Genomic DNA, 24,990 nt, shown 5'->3' with positions numbered 1-24,990 from the left:
GTTTATAAACCTTTCAGTCTGATGGAGGAGTGAATTGGGGTATAATAATAATGATGGCATTTATTAAGTGCTTACTATGTGCAAAGCACTGTTCTAAGCACTGGGGAGGTTACAAGGTGATCAGGTTGTCCCACGGGGGGCTCACAGTCTTAATCCCCATTTTGCAGATGAGGTAACTGAGGCCCAGAGAAGTGAAGTGACTTGCCCAAAGTCACCCAGCTGACAATTGGCGGGGCTGGGATTTGAACCCATGACCTCTGACTCCAAAGCCCGGGCTCTTTCCACTGAGCCACGCTGAAGGGAGACTTAGTTGGAGGGAGACAGTATTCCAGTTAATACATTTTACTTTCACATTTTACTTATGAAGCAGTAAGAAGTAGTACGGACTGGCTCTGCCACCTGAAGGGAGAGCTGACTTCTGGTAGGGAGACGGGGAGGCAGTGAGGCCTTCCCAGACTGAGTCTCCTCCTTCCTCTCCCCCTCCTCCCCGTCTCCATCCCCTCCACCTTACCTCCTTCCCCGCCACACAGCACCTGTATATATGTATATATGTTTGTACATATTTACTTGTACATATTCTATTTTATTTTGTTAATATGTTTTGTTTTGTTCTCTATCTCCCCCTTCTAGACTGTGAGCCCACTGTTGGGTAGGGACCGTCTCTATATGTTGCCAACTTGTACTTCCCAAGCGCTTAGTACAGTGCTCTGCACACAGTAAGCGCTCAATAAATACGATTGATTGATGGCCATAATGATGAGAAGACAGGCTTTCGGTAGGGGTTGAGTTGGTCACCCAGTCACTGAAGGAGAGGCAGGGCTTTAGCCCCGGGATTGAGTGGGTAAAATGGGAGCAATGGGGCTGTGGGTGCTGTCTGTTGGACAGCAGGGGTTAGGGTTGGGGTTATGTGGATGAGTCCCACCCCAGGCTCTCCTCCTCCCCTCCTCATCTCCCCCTCCCTCCCTCTACCCTACCCTCTTCCCCTCCCCACAGCCCTCGTGTATATTTGTACATATTTATTACTCTATTAATGATGTGTATATAGCTATAATTCTATTTATTCTGATGGTATTGACACCTGTCTACTTGTTTTGTTGTCTGTCTCCCCCTTCTAGACTGTAAGCCCCTAGTTGGGGAGGGACCATCCCTATATGTTGCCGATTTGTACTTCCCAAGTGCTTAGTACAGTGCTCTGCACACAGTAAGTGCCCAATAAATACTAAATTAATAGATAATTAAATTAATACTAATGTAATTATTTAATACTAAATAAATTAATTTAATTAATTAATAATAAATGCTATTAATGAATGAAGGAATCATACGGTCAGGGCAGCCCCATCTCCACTCCCACAGCCCTACCTCCCACAGAACACCTGTTCTGTGACACTTTCTTTTAGAGAAGCGTTGTGACCTAGTGGATAGAGCACGGGAAGGACCTGGGTTCTAATCCCAGCTCCACCGCTTGTCCTCTGCATGACCTTGGGCATGTCACTTCTCTTCTCTGTGCTTCAGTTTCCTCCTCTGTATAATAGGGATTAAGACTGTGAGTCCCATGTGGGACAGAGACTGTGTCCAACCTGATGAGCTTGTATCTACCCGAGTGCTTAGTACAGTGCCTGGCACATAGTAAGTGCTTGACAAATACTATTACTATTAGTATTCCAGAGTTGGATTCAGGCCAGTGCAGCATTAGGTCCTACTGAGAGCTCACCTCCTCCAGGAGGCCTTCCCAGACTGAACCCCATTCCCCCAACTCTACATCCTTCCCCTCCCCAAAGCACCTGTGTATATGTTTGTACAGATTTATTGTTCTATTTATTTTACTTGTACATATTCACTATTCTATTTATTTTATTTTGTTAATATGTTTTGTTGTCTGTCTTCCCCTTCTAAACTGTGAGCCCGCTGTTGGGTAGGGACCGTCTCTATATGTTGCCAACTTGTACATCCCAAGTGCTTAGTCCAGTGCTCTGCACAGAGTAAGCACTCAAATACAATTGAATGAACGAATTCACATGTATCTAATGCATTATAAGTCTATCCAAGTTCTCCTGGGGCCTGCTTATATTTTCAGGGAAAGCCCCAAAGCCCCCTGATTCTCTTGCCATGAATCTAGATCTGACAGCCCACAAAATCAAATTAAAATGATATTTTACAGGAAGTGGAAAAATATATGGAGGAACTCAAAAATGATATCATTGCAAAAATCAAATCTAGTAAGTAACAGAATTGTTAAGGGACTGCGCTATAGTTTATAAATAGAGGGCTAATTTGGGTCAATGCAAATGAATGTTTGGAGAATACAACCTCCATACTTTTAATAAGTAACTGGTGGTTAGGGGGGCTTGGAGGACAGCTCTTAGGCATGGAAATACCCTAGAAAATCAAGCAATGATCAATTAATGCTTGACAAATAATAATAATAATAATGGCATTTGTTAAGCGCTTACTATGTGCAAAGCACTGTTCTAAGCGCTGGACAAATAGAACAAAGAAAACAAATTTCATACATGGAGTTCTTGATAACTTGCTGACCTCAGTCTATTTTACGAGGGTTTTTTTTTTGTCTCAATAAAAATTGCCTTAAGATAGAAGTGATTCAGAAAACTCAAGAAAAATGTCAATTTGAACAGTTTCTCAAGTGAAGGGAAATTTCATATCCACTCATAATTACCTAAGCTACATAATTACCCCACCCTGGTTTTTTGAGGCAAACATAAGATTATTTTTTTTACCACATAATGGCCATGCCCTTGGGGAGGAGGTGACACAGACGGGAGAAAACACAACAAACCAGGTGAGGGAAGTTAAGACTTCTGTGGGCCAGTAGAGGAGCAGAAAGGATCAGAAGGGTGAGAACAAAGACAAATAGCATGGGTGTGGGCAACTGATTCATTGAATGCCTAGTGTATGCAACGTTTGAAAATGAAATAGAAATAAGACACAATCTCAAGAGCACTCAATAATATGAAGGCATTTAAGTGCTTACTATGTGTGAAGCACTATTCTAAGCGTTGGGGGGGATACAAGGTGATCAGGTTGTCCCACGTGCGGCTCACAGTCTTAATCCCTATTTTACAGATGAGAGAACTGAGGCACAGAGAAGTTAAGTGACTTGCCCAAAGTCACACAGCTGACAAGTGACAGAGCCGGAATTAGAACCCATGACCTCTGGCTCCCAAGCCTGTGCTCTTTCCATTGAGCCATGCTGCTTCTCTTACCTTCCTCTTCCTTCTCCCCTCTTTTAAAAAAAAATCGTATCTATTGAGTGCAGAGCATGTACTAAATGCTTGGGAGAGTACAATACAACAAAGTTGGTAGACACACTCCTTGCTCCTAAAGAGTTTGCAGTTTAGCAAAAGAAACAGACTTTAAAATAAATTATGGATAAGTACATAAGTGCAGTGGGGCTGGGGCTGGGTTGAATAGGAATTCAAATCCACGTGCAAGGGTGATGCAGAAGGGAGAGGGAGTAGGGGAAAAGGGGGTTTAGTTGGGAAAGTTCTTTTGAAGGAGGTCTGGCTTTGGAAGTGGGGAGAGTGGTGATCTGTTGGATATGAAGTGAGAGGGAGTTCCAGGCCAGAGGCAGGATGTGAGCATGGGGTCAGCAGCAAGATAGACAAGATTGAGGTAGAGCAAGTAAGTTGGCATTAGAGGAGTGAAGTATGCGGGCTGGGTTGTAGGAAATCAAAGTAGGACAGGAAGGGTCAAAGTGATAGAGTGCTTAGAAGCCAATGGTAAGGAGTCTGTGTTTGATGCAGAGGTGGATAGGCAATCACTGGAGATTCTTGAGGAATGGGGAGACACGGACTGAACACTTTATGAGAAAAATGGACTGGAGTGGGGAGAGACAGGAAGGCAGGAAAGTCAGCAAGGAAGCTGATTCAGTCAGTAGTCAAGGCAGGATAGGAGAAGTGCTTGGAGTAACATGGTAGCAGTTTAGATGGAGAGTTTTAGCAATGTCGGTAAGGTTGAGCCAACAGGATTTGATGACAGATCGAAGAATGTGGGTTGAATGAGAAAGATGAGTTGAAGATAATGCCAAAGTTACGGGCTTCTGAGACGGAGGATTGCGGTGCGATCTATAGTGCTGGGAAAGTCAGGGGTAGGACAGGTTTCAGATGGAAAGTCAGATGAAGAGTTCTGTCTTGGACATGTTAAACTTGAGATAAATCAGAGGTGTCACTGGGACATTCAAGTAGTGATGTACTGAAGTTAGGAGGAAATGCAAGACAGCAAAGAAAGAGAACAGGGCTGGAGATGTAGATTTGGAAATCTTCCATATAGAGATGATAGTTGAAGCCATGGGAGTAAATGAATTCTCCAAGTGCATGGGTGTAGATGGAGAATAGAAGTGGACCCAAACTTTGAGGGACACCCACAGTTAGTTGGGGTGGGAGGAGGAGGAGGAGGAGCCAGCAAGGGGAACTGGAGACTGAGTGACCAGAGTGATAGCAGGAGAACAAGGAGAGAACAAGTGTCAGTGAAGCCAAGGTTCGATGATGTTTCCAGGAAAAGGAATGTCAAAGGCAGCAGAGACATCGAGGAGGATTAGGATGGAGTTGAGGCTGGGGGATTTGGCAAGAAAGAGATCATTGGTCACCTTTGAGAGGGCAGCTTCCGTGGAGTGAAGGATGCAGAAGCCAGATTGGAGGGCATTGAGGAAAGAATTGGAGGAGAGGAAGTAGAGGTAGTGGGTGTGGACAAATTGATCAAAGGATTTGGAGAAGAATAATAGGAGACAAATGGGGTGATAACTGGAAGGAGCTAGGGGTCAAAGGAAGGTTTTTTTGGACAATGGGAGATATGAACATGTTTGAAAGCAGTGGGAAAGAAGTCATTGAAAAGAAAACAGATAATAATAATAATGATGGCATTTACTAAGCACTTACTATGTGCAAAGCACTGTTCTAAGCGCTGGATGAAGATGGTGGTCAGGGAGGGGGCAAGTGTTTTGGTAAGGTACAAAGGGATGAGGTTGGAAGGGGAAGGTGAAGGGGGTAGATTCTGAGAGGAGGTGGGAGATCTCTTGAGATACTGCTGGGAAAGGTGGGAGAGTTAAAGGAGGAGCAGGAGAAGGGAGGGAATGGAGAGGAGCAAGGGAGATTTTTATGATATTTAAGCATTTTGTGCCAAGCACTGTACTAAGCCCTGGGGTAGGTATGAGATAATAAGGTTGGAGTCAGGCCTTTTTCCCATGGGCTTATATCTGAGTAGGATTCAATTTACTGATGAGGAGACTGAAGCTAAGTGACTTGTACAACATCACACAGCAGACAAGTGATGGAGCTAGAATTAGAACCCAGGTCCTCTGACTCTCCCGCCCATGCTCTTTAATCTAGGCCACGCTGCTCCTCATCCCCTTATTGCAAGGATTATTTCCAAATTACTAATAGTTCCATCCCTTCTTTCAATATTACAAAAATTATGCAAAGAAGTGGGACAATTTTATTCTAGTTGAAGTCTCAATTCTCAACACTAGGGCCAGTGTACTTGTGAAAGTCTTATATTTGGTCCTGATCAGATGTTTGTAAATTTGAGTTGTTTTTTTATTAACCAAACCTGTACACATATGCTGCATAATGCAGAATAACCATGGCTTCTTCAAAATTTGAACTCTGATCTCTTTGCTCTGTGATGGAGCTGTTCATAAAGCAAGAACAAGCCCCCATTTCCTCTTATCCCACTCCCTCCTGTATCACCTTGCACTTGGACTTGCTCCCTTTATTGACCCCTCCTTAGCCCCATAGCACTTATGTGCGTATCTTTTACATTTATATTAATGTCTGTCTCCCCCTCTAGACTGTGAGCTCATTGTGGGCAAGGAATGTGTCCACCAACTCTATGATACTGTACTCTCCCAAGTGCTTAGTACAGTGCTCTGCACACAGTAAGAGCTCAATAAATATCATTGACTGATTTAAAATTTTTCTAGTGCAATGGCTGCATAAATACAATTAAAATTAGTTATGTAGGAGAAGAGGGTTTGAGGAGATGCTGACTGAGTGCTATCAAGAGCATGCTGAAAGGGAGAATTAGTGAGCAAAACAGAAAAGGTATATTTGGCTTTGGGTGCAGGGGGAGGAAGATTGGACAGACAGATCTGTTTGGTGTTTTTCATTATTTTTGCCCTGGTTTGGTATCAGAAGATTTTCCTAGTTTTAAAGTCCTTTTAGAGATTCCAATTTGATTTAACAATACTCTGAAATATATATTAACATATTAAAATTTAACAACAGGAAACTTATTGATATGTCCAAAACAGACCTTCTCCATGTCCCCACTCAAACCGTGTCCTCCCCGTGTCTTTCCCATCACTGCTGACCACACTATGCTGTCTCACAAGCCCATGACCTTGGCATTATCCTTATTATTATTACCATTATCAAGGTGGGATAGGATAAGTGATTGGGTTAATATGCTAACAGTTTGGATGGAGAGAAAAGGGTGGAACTTAGCAGTGTTGTGAAGGTCGAACTGACAGGATTTAGTGATTGATTAGGGATGGATTGACTATGTAGGTTGAATAAGAGAGAGAAGTCAAGGATAATACCAAGGTTACAGGCTTGTGAGACGAAGGATGGTGATGCCGTCTACAGGGATGGGAAAGTCAGGAGGAGGACAGGCTTTGTGGGTTGAATGAGAGAGAGGAGTCAAGGATAATGCCAAGGTTACAGGCTTGTGAGATAAAGGATGGTGATGCCGTCTACAGAGATGGGAAAGTCAGGAGAAGGACAGGCTTTGGGTGGGAAGATAAGTAGTCCTGTTTTAGACATGTCAAGTTTGAGGTGACAGGAGGACATCCAAGTAGAGATGGTTTTGAAGGCAGAAGGAAATATGAGACTGTAAGAGAGGGAGAGAGATCAGGGCTGGAGATGTAGATTTGGGGATCATCCACAAAGAGGTGGTAGTTGAGGTCACGTGAGTGAATGAGTTCTCCAAGGGAGTGGATGCAGGTGGAAAATAGAGAAACCCACAGTTACATATTTTGTGGTGGTAGTGGTGAGGTGGGGCGGGGGGAGGAGGAGCAGATTAAGGTGGGTGGTAGGGTATGCATAATGTAGGTAGCAAAGTGTAATGACCTTCCTAAAATGCCCAATTAACTAGTGTATTGGAGTAAACTGCAATTATAAAAAACAAGCCCAGAGATGTTGATTTTAAAAATCTGAGCCTCAGTAATTATAGACTGTGAGCCTGTTCTTGGGTAGGGACTGTCTCTATATGTTGCTGATTTGTACTTTCCAATCACTTTGTACAGTGCTCTGCACACAGTAAGTGCTCAATAAATACAATTGAACAAATGAATTAATTTGTCAGAATAACTTTTGGTCCTGTATACTCTTTGTCTCAATTATTAGAGGCTCATCTGACACCATGATTTTTATCACGTGATCTGTGTCAGTAGTGACTAATTGGGAGTTCTCTTTTTATTGGGAACTGGTTCCTAATTCGATTCATCACTTACCAGTGAACATACTACTCTCACAACAGAGGCTACGTAAATACTATTCACTGTCTGGATTTGCTCTAGGCAGATGCACATTTTTTTAATAAACTTTTTTTTTTTCCTTGGAACTATCCATTTTTGACCCAAATCTGCTCTCGTTGCCCAACACATTTGCAAATGTGCCACTGGGCAGACAGGGTAACTTAATTGGAACCATAAACTATTAAGCCCACCCCAGAGCTTAACTCCAAAACACAATATCATTACTCCTCTCTTATTGGGAAACTGTATCTTCTTCAAGTCAACTATTTTTTGCCCTCCTTTTGTGCCCTGTTGTAAAGCTGCTAATTTGATTTGGGAGGAGGGTGTAACTTTTGAGCTTTTTATTTTTTATTCTTTCCCTTCCCCTCTGGACTAGAAGCAAGATGGTATAGTGGATAGAGCTTGTGCCTGGGAGTCAATAGGTCATGTGTTCTGATCCTCCTGCCTCCACCACTTATCTGCTGTGAGGCCTTGGGCAAGTCACTTAACTTCTCAGTGCTTCAGTTACCTCATCTGTAAAATGGGGAACGAGACTGAGCCCTACATTGGACAGGGACTATGTCCAACCTGATTTGTATTCACCCCACAGCTTAGTATAGTGTCTGGCACATAGTAAACACTTAATAAATACCATAATTGTTATTATTATTATTAAGCTCTATACCATAATCTCATAACTATTATTATTTTAAACTCCTTGTGGAGAAGGAACGTGTCTACCAACTCTGCTATATTGTACTCTGCCAAACAGTTAGTACAGTGCTGTGCACACAGTAAGGGTTCAATAAATACTGTTGATTTGATTACTTTCTCTGAGACTTTTTCTTGGTATAGTGTCTTGGCAGGTGGACAGAGCTAGGGAAGGCAGAGAGAAAGGAAAGAGGCAGAATGAGAGGGAAATGAAATCAGAGGGCCAAAAAAATGTAAAGCCCCAAAGACAAAAAACCTTGTATGAAGTTATCCAAATTCTTAAATAAAAGATTAGCTAACTTCTCTAGTTTAAATCCTGCTCTTGGTCTGTGGCCTTAATTTGAACTAGTTTTTAACAACACTACTGTGATCTTTGACTCCACAAAGAACTTAGGACATAGTACTTGCAAGATTGAAAAAAATGAAAGAAATGTGTCTGGGTGTTTTGCAACATTTCTTTCTTTGAAGAGGAAAGGGGAACTGGAAGAAAAATAAGGATCTAGCAATCCTGAGAGCAAGTGGAGAGCCAGCAAGCCAGTAAGGATCCATAGCCCAGGGCCACAAAACAAGATCCCCAACTTCTATTCTGCTCTTTCTCCCCAAATAGACTGTAGCCAAACAAACCTGCTGTTGCAAACCTCTCTCTAGTTAAATTGAAAATAATTCTGCAAGTTTCCACCAGTAAACATCTGGAACAGGGATTATTTTCCCCCACAACTGGACATATCCATCCACTACCCCTGGACAAGTTTGGTAACTAAGTTTTCACAGCATTCTTAAGCAGAAAAAAGTGGCGGTTCAGGAAGCTTAATACGGTTTTCTTGCTCACTGTGGGCAGGGAACATGTCTACCAACTCAGTTGTACTGTTACTCTGCACATAGTAATTGCTCAATAAATTCCATTATTTTTTTTCTTTGTGCATCTATGCTCAGAAATCCAGGCAATGGATATATTTAAAGAAATTCTGAAAGATTTTTCAGGATGAGGTATGAGTTCTTATTACCAATATTGAGTGAGCATCTATTGTTTACAGAAAACTTTGTTGGGCACTTGGGAGCTCACAATAAAAGTAGAAGACACAATTCCTGCCCTTTGAACTTTTTTCAACTTTTTAAACACTTCGTATGTGTCAGGAACTGTACTATTGTGGGGTAAATATGAGCTAACCAGATTGGACACAAGATGTATCCCCCATGGAGCTCCCAGTCTTAGTCCCCATTTTACAGAGGAGGTACCTGAGGCAAAGAGAGGTTTAAGTGACTTGCCCAAGGTCACACACCAGAAAATGGTGGAGTTGCTTAAGTTCTCTGTGCCTCAGTTACCACTTCTGTAAAATGGAGATTGTAAAGCTTACAGTGGGAGAAACAGGCCCAGGTTTATACATACGATGGGAACTATTAAAGAAATATAGATATAACTGATAACAAAAGTAAGCAAAAAAAAAAAATAAGTAGAATAAACTGAATTACATGTTTTAGGGTGGCGGAAGATGGGGATTAATCATGGGAATGCCTGCTCACTTGGCACATCTTCACATTTTGGATTTCCTTTTTTTAAAATTTTTTTTAGGCTATGTTTGAACTAGTCACTTCAGAAGCCTCTTACTACAAAAGCCTAAGCCTGCTTGTGTCTCACTTCATGGAAAATGAGCGACTGAAGAAGATTTTACACCCCTCTGAATCTCACATCCTCTTCTCTAATGTCCTGGATGTCATGGCAGTCAGCGAACGGTAAGTTTAAGCTGTTAAATTTTTGCCTAGGGGATTTTATAATTTCATAGTACCTTTTTAGTGAAGCCTAGAGCTGTTCTGATTTCATCCTTCACTTTACGCCCATATTACTACCTAAATAAAGTTAGATAAACTGACTTTCAAAAGGCCAGTCCTCTTGACTATCACTCTGAAAAATAAAAGATCAGGTGAGGATCAAATTAACAGAGATGAGGGGAAATGATCTCATCCCACAGTCTGCCCCTTTTAAGATTCCCTGCTTCCAACTTCGTTCTTGTCATGTCCACAGAGCTTTGTGTTACAGACAAGTGAGCTACTCGATGTGGAAGAGCTGCTTCCACATGTTGCTCTCATTTCACGCCAGTAAAGTAGACATGTTTAAACATGCATTCAACCTTGGGTAATACTTTAGCAGACTTAAATTCTCAAATTTATTTCATGGGCTATGTGACGTGCTCCCATTGCCTTTCTCCATAGTACAGGACTTCAAGGTGCTATTTTAACATAGTTTCAGGCTTTTTCTATCAGGTTTATGACTACTAACAGAAATCCCTACTCTTCATTCGTTCTCCTTGCCCCACCCCCTTTTCTTTCCTTTCTTTCTGTAATTCTTCCTCTGCCAAAATCCTCCTGTTCCCCCTAAGACCCTTAACTTTTTTGTTGGTTTGTGTGAGACCCTTAACTCTCTTTTCCTGTGTATTTATTTGCCCTTGGGCTGTGTCCCTCTCTTCCCATCCCAATGTCTTCTCATTAGCTTTTCTCAACTATTCAATGTTCCTTTTTCCTTATGCCTCTATAACTTTTTGATACTCTCCTTTATGCTTCAATTCTCTGCATAATCTGTCTTTCTGCCTTCTGCCCCTCATCTTGTCTTTTTTTTCCCCCCTACCCACCTTCCTTTATGGTGTTGAGCACTTTTCTGGAAGAGAGAAGGAAATGCTTGCTCACTTGGCACATCTTCACATTCCCATGATTCTCTATGCTCCTCCGCACATGCCCATAAAGTGAGGATTCCCAATTCTCACTGGGAGTCAGGATTTCTGTTCTTGTTTCTTGTCCATAGTTCTTCTGCTCACATGGGGAATAGGGCTTCTTCTCTCTGGCAGGAGGAATGAAAGGGAAGATATTTTCTTCCCTCCCTCCTCTACCACTCAAAGTAAACCTGATAGTAAAAAAAAGTCATTGATCTAACTCAACCATTGCTTGTTTTTTTGTTTGTTCATTTTTTTGGGTTTTTTTTTTTTGTTTTAAAAGAGAAAAGGGACCAATTTCACAACACCTTTTTCCCTAAAATGAAAGCTGTTCCTACGCATCAGGCAGAAACTCCTCACCCTTGGCTTCAAGGCTGTCCACCCCCTTGCCCCCTCCTACCTCACCTCCCTTCTCTTCTTCTCCAGCCCAGCCCGCACCTCCGCTCCTCTGCCACTAACCTCCTCACTGTGCCTCGTTCTCGCCTGTCCCACTGTCGACCGATGGCCCACGTCATCCCCCCGGCCTGGAATGCCCTCCCTCTGCCCATCCGCCAAGCTAGCTCTCTTCCTCCCTTCAAAGCCCTACTGAGAGCTCACCTCCTCCAGTAGGCCTTCCCAGACTGAGCCCCCTCCTTCCTCTCCCCCTCCTCCCCCTCTCCATCCCCTCCGCCTTACCTCCTTCCCTTCCCCACAGCACCTGTATATACGTATATATGTTTGTACGTATTTATTACTCTATTTTACTTGTACACAGTCTATTTATTTTATTTTGTTAGTATGTTTGGTTTTGTTCTCTGTCTCCCCCTTTTAGACTGTAAGCCCACTGTTGGGTAGGGACTGTCTCTATATGTTGCCAATTTGTACTTCCCAAGCGCTTAGTACAGTGCTCTGCACATAGTAAGTGCTCAATAAATACGATTGATGATGATGATATAATTTTAATATGGAAACAAGGTGGCTAATATTGTTTTCCTATTCCACGTTCAAGGCAGTGTGACAATATATATTAACACATCTTCATACTTTATCCTGTGACTGTTTCTAATGATAACAGCAAAGAGTGAAAAGCAAATTGCATTGGCTTTTTCAATAGTCTGTATTGATAACCGTTCTTCTTTCATTTGACTTCCGGGTTGATCATCTAGATTCCTGTTGGAACTTGAGCATCGGATGGAAGAGAACATCGTGATCTCAGATGTGTGTGACATTGTCTACCAGCATGCAGCCAATCACTTCTCTGTCTACATAACCTATGTCTCTAACCAGACTTACCAGGAGCGGACATATAAACAACTTCTGTGAGTTCAGTGAATAAATTAGTTTTTTAAAAAAAATCTTTAGGCCCCCGAAAGAGTTGTAATGTTGAGCCCCACTTGAAATAATTTAACTGGTCCTTAGTTAAGAAATGCCCCAATCTATTTTTTTTTATTTTTCTGGGTCAAGGGAAGTCCTTATGAATATATCTCTCCTTTGACTCTACATTCCAGTTCCCCATTATTACCATAGCAATAGGATTTCCTAGTTGTTATATCCAAGCCTAATGCATTTCAAAGAATTTAATAGTTCCAGAGGGTTTAGAGCCTCTTGTATCTCAGAAAAGTAAGTATGACAATCTTGTTTTGACTCCAACAAAAAGCTTGTATATTGATTTGCTGGGTACTATGACTGGATTATACATCAACAATGCAGAACCCTATGAGAGACATTGAGTGGGTTTGAGGCCAGAGATTCTGCATAGAAAATAAGAGTGGGTGAGGAAAGGAATTTTGGATACCTTTCAGCCCCACGCTAGAATTTACCATTAATCTCTCCCATTTCTCAGACATTATTCTAATAATTTGGTGTTTCAAACACTAAGGTAAATGTTAGACTACCTCACCTGTTCATCTCTAAGGTTTCATGCCCCTTAAATATCAGAAATATGTTCATATGCATTACAGGCATTTAAAAATCAAACTTCCTCATTCAGCCCCCACCCGAGCACATCAATATTGCCTTAATTTCCAGATAGAGACTCTTCGGAAGCCAACTAAAAAAAGCCTTTCAGGCATTTGAGCATCGTCTTGGAAGTCTTCATCAAAGGCAGCCAAGTGGATGTTTTTCTATAATACTCTTGTGAAACTCAGATTGACTGTGGTAATTCTATTCATTCCAGCATCCCACTCCACCCCTATGTCTTGCCAATGTCTAGTAGGTCCCTGGCTATACTTCAGGGCCGTGCCTTTTGGATTAGATTTTACCCCATTAGAAATAACTTAGACTATCTTAGTCATTTTCTCTATGACACTGCCCTGTTTCTGTGACTACATGGATTTTTACCAGGCTACAATGATCCTCCTGTGTAAAGAGGTATAATTATGCTTCTGACTCATACTTGGACACACCCACACTTACAGCATATGTTGCTAAATCCATATGCGATACGCTCGTGAATCCACTACACTGATTTAACTTGTGCATTATAAGTTTTTTTGTTCCCTCCCCACAGAATTAGACCTAAATATAAACAGAAATGTATTCAGGAGTTTTCAATGAGTGGAAGTTTGAGGGCTAGCCATATGCTCTCAATGGGGGGTGGAAGTTACATGAAAGGAAGCACTTAACGTTCATATCTGTTACACGCCTGGTCTTCAATACAGAGAAATGTGCTCTCCATCTGTCTTTATTTCCAGCCAGGAGAAGGCAGCTTTCCGGGAGGTGATCTCTCAGTTGGAATTGGATCCCAAATGTAAAGGCTTATCCTTCTCCTCCTTTCTGATTTTACCGTTTCAAAGGATCACCCGCCTAAAGTTACTTGTGCAGGTACCTACTCCACTTCCCTTTCTTCTTTCCTCTCTCTCCACTTCCTCCACCCAAGGATTCTGAGATTTGTTATTCTCCACTCTAATAAATTTAGGGATAAAGTAATTCCCCTTTTAAGCCAATTCAAATTCTGGTTACGAAAAGGCAATTTGTTGAACTGGGGGAAGGAAGTGGAAGTAGGATGAAGTAGTCAAGATTAGTAAGGAACTGATCTGGTGGACAGTTACGGGAGTGATGTGTGATTAGACGTCTGGACGCTGAGAGGTGGAATTCAAAAGAGGTAATATAGAAAATGTGGGTTAGAGATTCTTGGAAGAGAAGTGTTGAAAAGTTTAAAATTCATTGTAATATAAGTGTTTTATCTCCCCCGCTATATCGTAAGCTACTTTATGGCAGGATCGTGTCTACTAATTCTGTTGTACTCTTCCAGGTACTTAGTGCTCTGCACACAGTAGACACTGAACAAATGATATTGATTGGACAAGTAAATGGCATTTAAAAACTAAGCAAATTCAAGGGAAAAATTCACTGCCAAGATTACTCCACAGAATACAGTGCTTGAACATTTTCTGCCCTAAAATAATTTTATACCTATCTCAGGAGAGACACTTATCGTGCTTCAAAGTTCAGAGCTGTTTTTGTAAGCATCACCAGTTTGGACATTTTAACTGACTCTTTCTAGGGTTTTACCCCTTCCAATCAGGGTTGAGATTCAGTTTTATCCAGGAAGAGCATTTTCTGCTCTCAGTCCATCTTTGAGTGGAAAACTACTGAGTGTTTAATGGTGTGTGTGATTCTAATCCTTAACTGGAGCTCAGTTAAACTGTTCTTATTTTCAGAATATCCTCAAAAAAGTGGAAGAGAGATCAGAGAGAGAATGCACCGCACTCGATGCTCACAAGGAATTAGAAACGGTAAGCCTGATCATTTGCAAATAGAATCACACATGTCATCAATAGTTTAGGAAAGTTATTGGATTTCAAAGTCAAAATTTCCCCCACTGTACCTCAAAGCCTGAATATTCAAGAAATTATTCTGCCATTATTCGTGCAGATTTACTGCTGTGGCTGGAATACTTGAAACAGATCATTTTTGAAAACTGGTGAAAGAAAATTTCTGCGTTTGAAAACTGATTTCCACAGTTCATCATTTCCATAAACTCATAACATTCCAACTTCCAACTCTGCAAGCAGCACTACACTGTATGAACTGCAAAAGCCCCAGTGGTTTTTATGCTGGGAGTGAGTGCCACACAGTGGCGGAGAAAGTCGTGGGTTCTAATCCCGGCTCTGCCACTTGTCTGCTGTGTGACCTCAGGCAAGTTGCTTCACTTCTCTGGGCCTCAGTTAGCTCATCTGTAAAATGAGGATTAAAACTTTGAGCACCATGTTGGATAGGGATGGTGTCCAACCCGATTTGTTTGTATCCACCCCAGCGCTTAGTACAGTGCCTGGTGCACATAGTAAGCACTTAACAAATACTCTAATTATTATTACTATTATTATTGGTATATAGTGAGCACACAGACACTTAGTTCTTTGGCCACGTACTGCAGCTCGTCACTTCACTCCACATGCCGCTAGCCACAAGAGGACCAAGCAATAGAGCCGACATGTTTTTACTAGTGTAAGAGAAGTGCTAGAGAAGCAGTGTGGCTCAGCGGAAAGAGCCCAGGCTTGGGAGTCAGAGGTCGTGGGTTCTAAAACTGGCTCCGTCGCTTGTCAGCTGTGTGACTTTGGGCAAGTCACAACTACTCTGTGCCTCAGTTCCCTCATCTGTAAAATGGGGATTTTACTAGTGTAAGAGAAGTGTTAGAGAAGCAACATGGCTCAGTGGAAAGAGCCCGGGTTTGGGAGTCAGAGGTCATGGGTTCTAAAACCGGCTCCGCCACTTGTCAGCTGTGTGACTTTGGGCAAGTCACTTAACTTCTCTGTGCCTCAGTTCCCTCATCTGTAAAATGGGGATTAATACTGTGAGCCCCACATGGGACAACCTGATCACCTTGTATCCCTCCCCCAGCGCTTAGAACAGTGCTTTGCACATATTAAGTGCTTAACAAATACCATTATTATTATTATTATTAAAAACAATAGGCCTCAGAGTCACTTAACTTCTCAGTGCCTCAGTTTCCACATCTGTAAAATGGGGATTAAATGTTTTTCTTCTTCTTTAGTCCCGGGAGGGACAGGGATTGTGTCCAACCTGCTTAGCTTGAAACCACCCAACCACTTGGAACAGTGCTTAGTGCTATCACGGGCCCCCTCCTACCTCACCTCTCTGCTCTCCTACTACAACCAACCCTCACACTCCGCTCCTCTAATGCCAAGCTATTCACTGTACCTCGATCTCATTTATCACACCATGGGCTTTCACCCACATCCTGCCTCTGGAGTATTCTCTCTCTTCATATCTGACAGACAATTACTCTCCACACCTTCAAAGCCTTATTGAAGGCACATTTCCTCCAAGAGGCTTTCCTCGACTAAGCCCTCATTTCCTTTTCTCCCACTCCCTTCTGTGTCCCCCTTACACTTGGATTTGCTCCCTTTTTTCACCACCCCTTTAGCCCCATAGCACTTATGTACATATCTGAAATATTTTACTTTGTATTAATTCAGCCTCCCCCTCTACTCTCCTAAGCACTTAGTACAGTGCTCTGCACAGAGTAAGTGCTCAAATGTGATTGATTAGCACATAAGTGCTTAAGTACCATAATTATTTTTGTTATTGTTATTATTATTATTCTTATTCTGCTCTGGGCCGGTACCAAATACCATTTGTTTCACTGGTCTCTGCCATAGTTGCATACTCTGATTATCTCACCATTGGTAGCATCATCTTTGAACTTGAAGAAAACATATGAGAATTTGTTTAATTATCTGCAACTAAAAGTCAGTGAGAAGTAAGATTTCATTTTTTGAGTAAAATAGCTGTTTGGCTTAGTTCAACAGTTTCATAGAATGGAGCTTTTTATGAGTTAAGAATACTAAAGCTGGCACGGTGCTTCTGTCCCAGGAGACCTGATGGTATCTTTGAACAATGCAGTTATGCAAGTGATTTTCACACATTGCCAGGGCAGAGTACAGATTTGGAGTACATTCCCAGGAGATTGAGGTAGATGCCTTTGATTTTGAGATTTTTCTTAGCAAACCCATAGTCCTACTAGCACTCCTTAAGGACAAGTGGGGATATTTTCTATTTGTAGAGATCTCATGTCTTAATGGAGGAGGCTGAAATTTAGCATACTATTTGTGGATTTGGGGGTGGCGGGGTGCTTTTTGGCTAGATCTGTTTGGGTTTTAGATTTCTTTGTTAAGAATCACACCCTCCTCCCACCCCACGCCCCCTTAATCTTTGCCTCCTCAAACACAGCAAATTCTTATATGGAAACAAATTGAATCAGGGTGATTTTCATCTTAACAGTTGTGCCGAACTACACCTGCGTTTAGACGTTGCTAGGCTTTGATGCTGCAATGTAAGACTCACAAGAGAAGAGAAACTCCTATTTCTAGATCATAGTCCAAGATAATACTCAGCTTCTCTCTTTATGGAAAGCAAAAACATTTTGAAAATAGCATGTCTTTAAAATGTTTTCAAGAATGGAACTGAAATATGCATCTTTAACTCTTTATACAGCAAATGTGCATATCTTAATTGTTTGTTAATTTCTACATTTCAGCAGTACAAATTCAGTATCATCAAATGAGACATTTTCCCCTCAGTGGCTGAAGTGTACAAATGGTTCAGACAGGCCTGAAGAAAGGAGTATTTGTGTGTGATGTTTTTAGGTCTGTGATTTTAGTTATTCAAAGGCTTTTAACTCAGCCCAGTGATTTCTGAGTAACAGCAGAAATGGGGTTTTGTATAAAGACTACAAAGAGACTAGGGAAGGGCTAAGGTAAGGAGTTGGGTTGGGGTGATGGAAGTAATAATAGCAAAATGGAAAAAACAATGGGAGGGTTGTCAGGTAAGAGCAGTGCAGTGGGAATGTAGTGGTGGAATGTATTTGCTTCTGAGAGGTTGGTTCATTGCAGTTTGTAACTGTGGCCTCCCTAAGAGGCAATAATCACTGGTGTTCTGGTATGTGAAGGTAAGGTAAGGTTCAGGGTGATGGGTGGCAGTGGTATATTTGTTTGTATGTGCCATGGGGAGCAGAGGGAAGGAGGGAGGAAATGTACAGAAGTCATATTTTGAATCCTAAAGAAAGTGAAATACCAGCCCAGCAAATGCTTTGAGAGGGACAGGTGCTAGAATGATAGACAGACTTGAGACTTGATCAGTTTGGTGCCATCTGATGTGATTTTTCCTTGGGTTCTAGTAAGTCTCCCCATTTCCATGTGAAGAAAAATAGAAACTAGAAGGAGGAGGTTGTGAGTTTTAGATACCAAGATGAGATTAACTCCTTTCTCCTTCCTCTTGCTGGTTAGGAATGCTCCAAAACATGAGCAACATCTGCATATGATAGTTAAAATAGGTGAGTCAGTTGCTCCACTTCCGTTTCTACCTCCCACCTGCAAAACTTGACCTCTGACTCCTGGTTTCACTTGGTTCCCTTAATTCCACAGTTCCATCCTCCTTGATTCTCTTAAATAAAATGATGCGTTCTATCTTCACAACATCTCTAAAATCCACCCTTTCCTCTCCATCCAAACTTCTACCATGCTGACCCAAGCATTTGTGCCAGCCCACCTGGACTACTGCATCAGCCCCTTTGTTTTAGTGGTATTTATGGTACTCTAAGCATTGGAGTAGATACAAGCTAATCAGATTGAATATAGTCCATGTCTCCCTTGGGGCTTACAGTCTTAATCCCCAATTTTCAGATGAGGTAACTGAGGCACAGAGAAGTTAAATGGCTTGCCCAAGGTCATAAAGCAGATAAGGCACCAAACCAGGTTTATAACCCAGGTCCTCTAGCTCCCAGGCCCCTGCTGTTTCCACTAGGCCTGCTGCTTCTCTATGTATACTTTTTCTATGCCTGGAACTTGAGTGTCTTTGGGATCCAATCTGAGTGTCTGCAACTTTCCACAAATCTGCATGTATCAGTTTGTATTAGGTGTATCAGAGCCTACATGGGACCATGTTTATAGCTGTGATTCCAGGGGACAGGGTGAATTTATCCTAAGTTCAATTACTGTTTCAGAGGAGGAAATTGAGGTTTGGAAATTACTTAGAAATAGGGAAGATGGGTCCAGAAATTGGCTTGAGTTTGGCTCAGCTCAAAATGTAGCTGGCTCTTGATTCTTTCTCAGTGTACTAGTTTCCTGTACAAGAAACACAGGTCTGAACTGGGGAGGAAAGTATCCACGAAAGGAGGATAGGACAGAAAGAAGACCCGTTTCGTACAATACAATCCAAATATCAAAATGTCAAGGAGGGAAGGAACGTATCTACCAACTCTAATGTATTCTTCCAATCAATCGTAGTTATTGAGTACTGTGTGAAGAACACTGTTTTAAGTGCTTAGGAAAGTACAACATAACAGAGATGGTAGACACATTTCCTGCCCGCAATGAGCTCACAGTCTAGAGGGGTAGACAAATATAAATAAGTTATGGCTATGTACGTAAATGCTGTAGGACTGAGAGGGGGTGAATAAAGGATGCAAATTTCAATACAAGGGTGATGCAGAAGAGAGTGGGAGAAGAGGAAATAGGGGCTTAGTCAGAGGAAGGCCTCTTGAAGGAGATGAGCTTTTAATAAAGCTTGGAAGGTGGGGAGAGTGGTCATCTGTTGAATATGAAGAGGCAGAGTATTACAAGACAGAGGCAGGACATGGGTGAGAGGTGGGGATTAAGACTGTGAACTCCATGTGGGACAACCTGATTACCTTGAATCTCCCCCAGCACTTAGAACAGTGCTAGGCACATAATAAGTGCTTAGCAAATGCCATCATCGTTACTATTACTGCCCACAGTGAGCTTAGAGTCTAGAGGGGGAGATGGACATTAAGATAAATAATTTACTGTTATGTACGTAAGTTCTATGGGGTTGAGGGTGGGCTAGATACAGTGGAAGGAAACTTCACAGACTCTGTGTTGTGTTCAAAAAGGGTATGTCAGAGACGAGTTCTAGCACTAGTAGGGAGTGGTGGTTGATGGGCAGAGTTTCCTCTGCTATGCAATGCCAGCTCAACTTTAAGCAATACAGGGTTTCTTTATCTACAGTTGGTTCAGCATCCGAGCTTCACACGTGATAGAAGAGCACAGATTATTATATATACCTTAATACAAACAGCAGTAATGTCTACATCATGGGGTAATTATTAGGCCCTGCCTCGTTCTCTCCATAATAAGTATCTGGTGGGCAAACACTACTGAGAAGCAAGTTAGAAATCTTGGCCCTATTTCTTCCGTCTCAAGACTTTGACAAACCAAACTTCCTGACAGATAGACAGATACCAAGATAAAACAAAACAAAGGAGAGAGGAGGATATGGGATATGCCTGCTTTGAGAAAATGGCAGCTTGGCCAGACAAAATGGAGTCCAGGACTAAAAACCCATCACGTTCTATCTCTTGGTATTCTACGACTCCAAGGGACCCTAGTCACCGGAGTTATTCTTGTTCGCTTAAAATAAGGTGGTTAGGAGACAATCAAACAAGCCTAGAAACAAAATAGCGCAGAGAAAACTGTTGAATGAGAAAGGGATCATGCAAGGCCTACACCACTCTGCTTCCACAATACCAAATGCCCAAAGGATACAAATCCAAGTGCATCGCTGACGCGGAAGGGAGAGGGAGCCAGAGAAAGGAGGGCTGAATCTGGGAAGGTCTCCTGAATCCAAACTACCCCATCTTTCCCTTAAAAGTTGCTTGGGAGCCTTCCCAAGGTAAAGACATCTTCAGTTGGTGATACATACTTAAAGGATTGGATCCGATTGCACCTTTAACCTCATCTAGATTTAACCTAGTGTCAGAGATTGTGGGATTTAATTCCAAAGTGATTACATTGTCAAAAATTAAAGATTGGTTGTTTGAGGGGGTGTTTATCGGTTTGGTTTATTTTTCAGTAAATCTTATCAGTAGAGTAAGAATTAGAAAATCTCATGTTTTTAGTTTTTTCTCACTGCATAATGTGCCTCTCCATTGTTTCTATGTCTGGAGGGCATCTGGAACCCTGCTGACTGAGACTTTTAGTGATTTTGTATATATATATACTCACACACATCACTTTTTTTCCCCCTCTCTCTGCTTTTATTTTTCCAGGTGGTGAAGGCATGCAACGAGGGGGTTAGGAAGATGAGTCGGACTGAACAGATGATTAGTATTCAGAAGAAAATGGAGTTTAAGATCAAGGTATTCGTAAATTCTTATTGCGTCCCCGAGTGAAGTAGACACCTTAGTTCCATTAATCTGTAGACAGAATCCGAATCTGTTATCCCCAATAAAATGGCATTAAACATTTCCTTTTATATTTTATCAGAGAGCAGTCCATGCTTTGCTCTCCCTTTTAGGATTTAGAGAAGAGGAGAGAGGAGAGTTCTTCATATTAACGCATCATATTAATGCGTCATATTAACATATCATCGCAAGCACTTCCTGAGCTCTGAGTGAATGTCTGACACTATACGTGGTATTGTTATTGATGTTCTAATGGGTTCTAACTCCCGGCTGCTCCACTTACCTGCTGTGTGACCTTGAGAAAATGAGCTAATTTCCCTGTGCCTCAGAATTTCCCTCATCTGCAGAGTGGGAATTCAATACCTGTTCTCCTTCCTACTTAGACTGTGAGCCCCATGTGGTAGCTGATTATCTTGTATCTACCCCACACTTAGTACAGTGCTTGACATATAGTAATAGCTTTAATATTATTGTTATTATTTTAAACTGTATTAGATTTACCGTCTCCTTTATTTGGGGCTTTGGTTCTTTGAGGCGTCTAGATCCTATTCTTCCTAGGTCAAAAAGCTGATTAGATATCCTAGTCACATGTCCTTCATTATAAATCAAATCTATTATCCCCTCATGTATACTACTTCTACTACTACAGTAGTATAGAGAGAGGGTGCAGTGTGTTTGATGTTTAGGGTTGCTGGAGTGGTGTTATGGTACTTTAACTGATACAGTTCTAGGGTTCTATTTTAATAGGACCTGAAGCTATCCTTATGCTTATTTTCATTATAGTAACCCCATCCCACTTTTCCATAATGACATAAATAATCCTCCAGTTCCTGATCCCTCAGTGATTGATTGCCAGCTGTCTGATGTTCCTTTGGGAGTCACAATTATTCTGATTCCTGGATTTTTTTTTTATCTTTTTGCTCTGTCTATTTCCCTCTCTCTCTCTCTCTCTCTCTCTCTCTCTCATGTAGTCTGTACCCATCATCTCTCACTCACGCTGGCTGCTAAAGCAGGGAGAACTGCAGCAGATGGCCGGCCCGAAGACATCACGTACCCTCCGCACGAAGAAACTCTTCAGAGAAATCTATTTGTTTTTGTTCAATGATCTTCTTGTAATCTGTAGGCAAATTCCCGGGTGAGTCCTAAACATGAAAGGTATGGTTCTAGCATGCTTTTGTTTTTGTTTTCATTTAATCCTCATGTGGTCACATAAAATGATTCTTAACGGGATACCGCTGAAATTTCCCTGATGTACCTAGAAAATTTCCAGCTTGTGGCTGTCTTTGGAACGAGCTTGTGCCCTTGGGAATCAAATACAAAATGGAAGCCTATGGAAATAAGAACCTCACCACATCCAAGCGGACTGAATATCCACTGGCTTCCCATTCCCACAGGATTCTTGAAGGAGTGGGGAACTGCCCCCCCCAACCCCCCCTGACCGGACCACTATTTTTATTTTAGGCCTCGAACCAAATCTACTGGGAAACATTGCTCTAGACAATACTTTTTTTGAAATGTGAGGGAATTCTACTCCAAAGCTATCCAGATGAATATGTAAATCGATAATAACAATAGTTCAAAGGGTTGTCAGTAATAACGAAAGCACTAGGGGTTACTATGGATGCACAGTTGATGAAGTGGTACCTCTTTCTGTTGTTTGTAAATTTTGGGTCTCTCTCCCACTAGCAGGGATCATGTTTTTCTACCTCTATTTTATTCTCTCAAACACCTACTGTACTGTTCAGCATATAGTAGGTGCTTAGCAAATACTACAGATTGCTTTCCACTTCCTAATTTACCAGTCAAGGAGGACAGAGGAATCTTTTTAAGGATGCAGTGTCTCCATCCCAGCTGAAAACCATGGTCAGTAGTCAAGGATAGACCAGCAGAGTGTAATGCAGTAAAGAAAGGAGTGGCTGTTTTTGTGCAAAAACTTTACCAGGAACAAAGGACAGTGAAAAGGTGAAAATAGAGCCCGGTACTGCAAACATCAATCATGACAGCATAACGAGGAAGCGGGAGGATGTCCTTCATTGGCCTCTAAAGTCACACTGGCCCTCATAGGTGAATTTCACCCTCAAAAATGTGTTCTTCAAATATGCGAAGAAGACAGCGCTGACAGTGAAATTCAGCTGTGTGGGTGTGATTTGAAAAAGCTAATCGGAATTCTTGATGTTATCAGTAAGTTTAATACCAAGAGTTTAGATCTTTGGGCTAAAGGTTTGCTCTTTAGTGTACTGAATTCCTCCAAGTCCCTTGTAAGGCTCTCTGTGCAAAGAAAGCGCTCAAATACCATCGTTTGATTAAAGCTGAAGTCACTCTTTGATTGTATTGCTATAAAGTAATAATAATAATGGTATTTGTTAAGCACTTACTACTAATAATGATGATGGCATTTGTTAAGTGCTTACTGTGTGCCAAGCACTATTCTAAGTGTGGGGGGGATACAAGGTAATCAGGTTGTCCCACATGGGGCTCACAGTCTCAATCCCCATTTTACAGATGAGGTAACTGAGGCAAAGAGAAGTAAAGTGACTTGCCCAAAGTCACGCAGCTGACAAGCAGTGGAGCTGCAATTAGAACCCATGACTTCTTGTGCCAAGCACTGTTCTAAGCGCTGGAGTGGATACAGGGTAATCCGATTGTCCCAGATGGGGCTCATACTTTTAATCCCCATTTTACAGATAAGTGAGGCACAGAGAAGTTAAGTGACTTGCCCAAGGTCACTCAGTAGCCAAGTGGAGGTGGCGAGATTAGAGCCCTCGTCCTCTGACTACCACATCCACGGTCTTTCCAATAAGCCACGCTGCTTCTCAAACTGTCCCAAGCTCTTAGTGTTGTGCTGTGCACAAAGTGCTCAGTAAATACCACTGTTATATCAGCATACTCTATTGATATGAGTAAGAGTTATAAGGTGCATCATGATGAGAAAGTTGCCCTGGCCAGGGTATGAGTATCTTTGGTTTCTAGGCACTTAAACTTGCCCAGTATTAGCTTTCATATACTTCAGTTTAGGGAGCAGTAGGAATGGTCACACTGATCTTTTCCAGCTGGACACTGAGCTTTTAAGTGATAATTTATATTTGTGAAACCAGGAATGCGTATCTGTAAGGTCTTTAGTAGTAAAAAGTCACAGTTTCGGCTGGCGGGGTTTGGGCTATCTTGGAACTACTGCGCTGTGAACATAGTCCACAGTTTGCCCGTTGATCTCTCCCGTTTAGTGAATGTGCCGATTATCAGCTTGCCGCTACAAACGCCACCTCGTAGCTCTCAAATGAGGGACGTGATCCCGATATAAGTAATGGCATTTCATTGATTAGATCATGTTTGAAAGGAGAACATGAAATATGTTTGGGCTCCTGCAGGTGTGTGGGGAGAGGAAGGGGGATCCGTGTCGACCATTTGCCAAACTGGTGTGTTGCCAGTGGGAGTCTGGAATGCGTCTGAGTTATGGCCAGTTCACTGGAGAATGGAAATACCTGTAAAGTTCTGATCCTGCAGCAGTCATATTGGAGCAAGGAACCCCAGGAACAAATGGGTGCTTCTCTAAGATTCTGTCTAACAAGCATTCACCAAAGCCATGGGTTTGGCATGGTGATACGCTCAAGACAGATTGGACAACTCAGTTTTTTTAAAATGATATTTAAGTGCTCACTATGTGCCCAGCACTGTATTAAACACTGGGGTGGATGCAAGCTGATCAAGTTAGACACAGTTTATGCCCCACCTGGGGCTCGCAGTCTTAATACTCATTTTACAGATGAGGTAACTGAAGCCCAGAGAAGTGAAGTCATAATAATGGTGGCATTTATTAAGCGCTTACTATGTGCAAAGCACTGTTCTAAGCGCTGGGGAGGTTACAAGGTGATCAGGTTGTCCCACGGCGGGCTCACAGTCTTCATCCCCATTTTACAGATGAGGTAATTGAGGCACAGTGAAGTGACTTGCCCAAAGTCACACAG

The 24,990-nt window shown here is 42.0% G+C and overlaps 1 protein-coding gene across 1 annotated transcript in view; it reads left to right on the top strand.

Annotated features, from left to right (window-relative positions):
- NGEF (neuronal guanine nucleotide exchange factor) overlaps nucleotides 1–24,990 on the top strand; it is a 59,094-nt gene that overhangs the window by 20,894 nt on the left and 13,210 nt on the right. Inside the window, exons 4-9 of the mRNA XM_038756683.1 lie at nucleotides 9,753–9,913; nucleotides 12,030–12,182; nucleotides 13,557–13,686; nucleotides 14,526–14,600; nucleotides 20,894–20,983; nucleotides 22,000–22,163. Of these exons, the coding sequence (XP_038612611.1) occupies nucleotides 9,753–9,913; nucleotides 12,030–12,182; nucleotides 13,557–13,686; nucleotides 14,526–14,600; nucleotides 20,894–20,983; nucleotides 22,000–22,163 (773 nt within the window). The remainder of the gene's footprint in view (nucleotides 1–9,752; nucleotides 9,914–12,029; nucleotides 12,183–13,556; nucleotides 13,687–14,525; nucleotides 14,601–20,893; nucleotides 20,984–21,999; nucleotides 22,164–24,990) is intronic.

This window comes from Tachyglossus aculeatus, chromosome 1 (assembly GCF_015852505.1).
Source record: "Tachyglossus aculeatus isolate mTacAcu1 chromosome 1, mTacAcu1.pri, whole genome shotgun sequence".
Classification (NCBI taxonomy): domain Eukaryota; kingdom Metazoa; phylum Chordata; class Mammalia; order Monotremata; family Tachyglossidae; genus Tachyglossus; species Tachyglossus aculeatus.
Note: the sequence above shows the minus strand (reverse complement) of the source record. Positions and strands in the feature narration are given on the sequence as shown.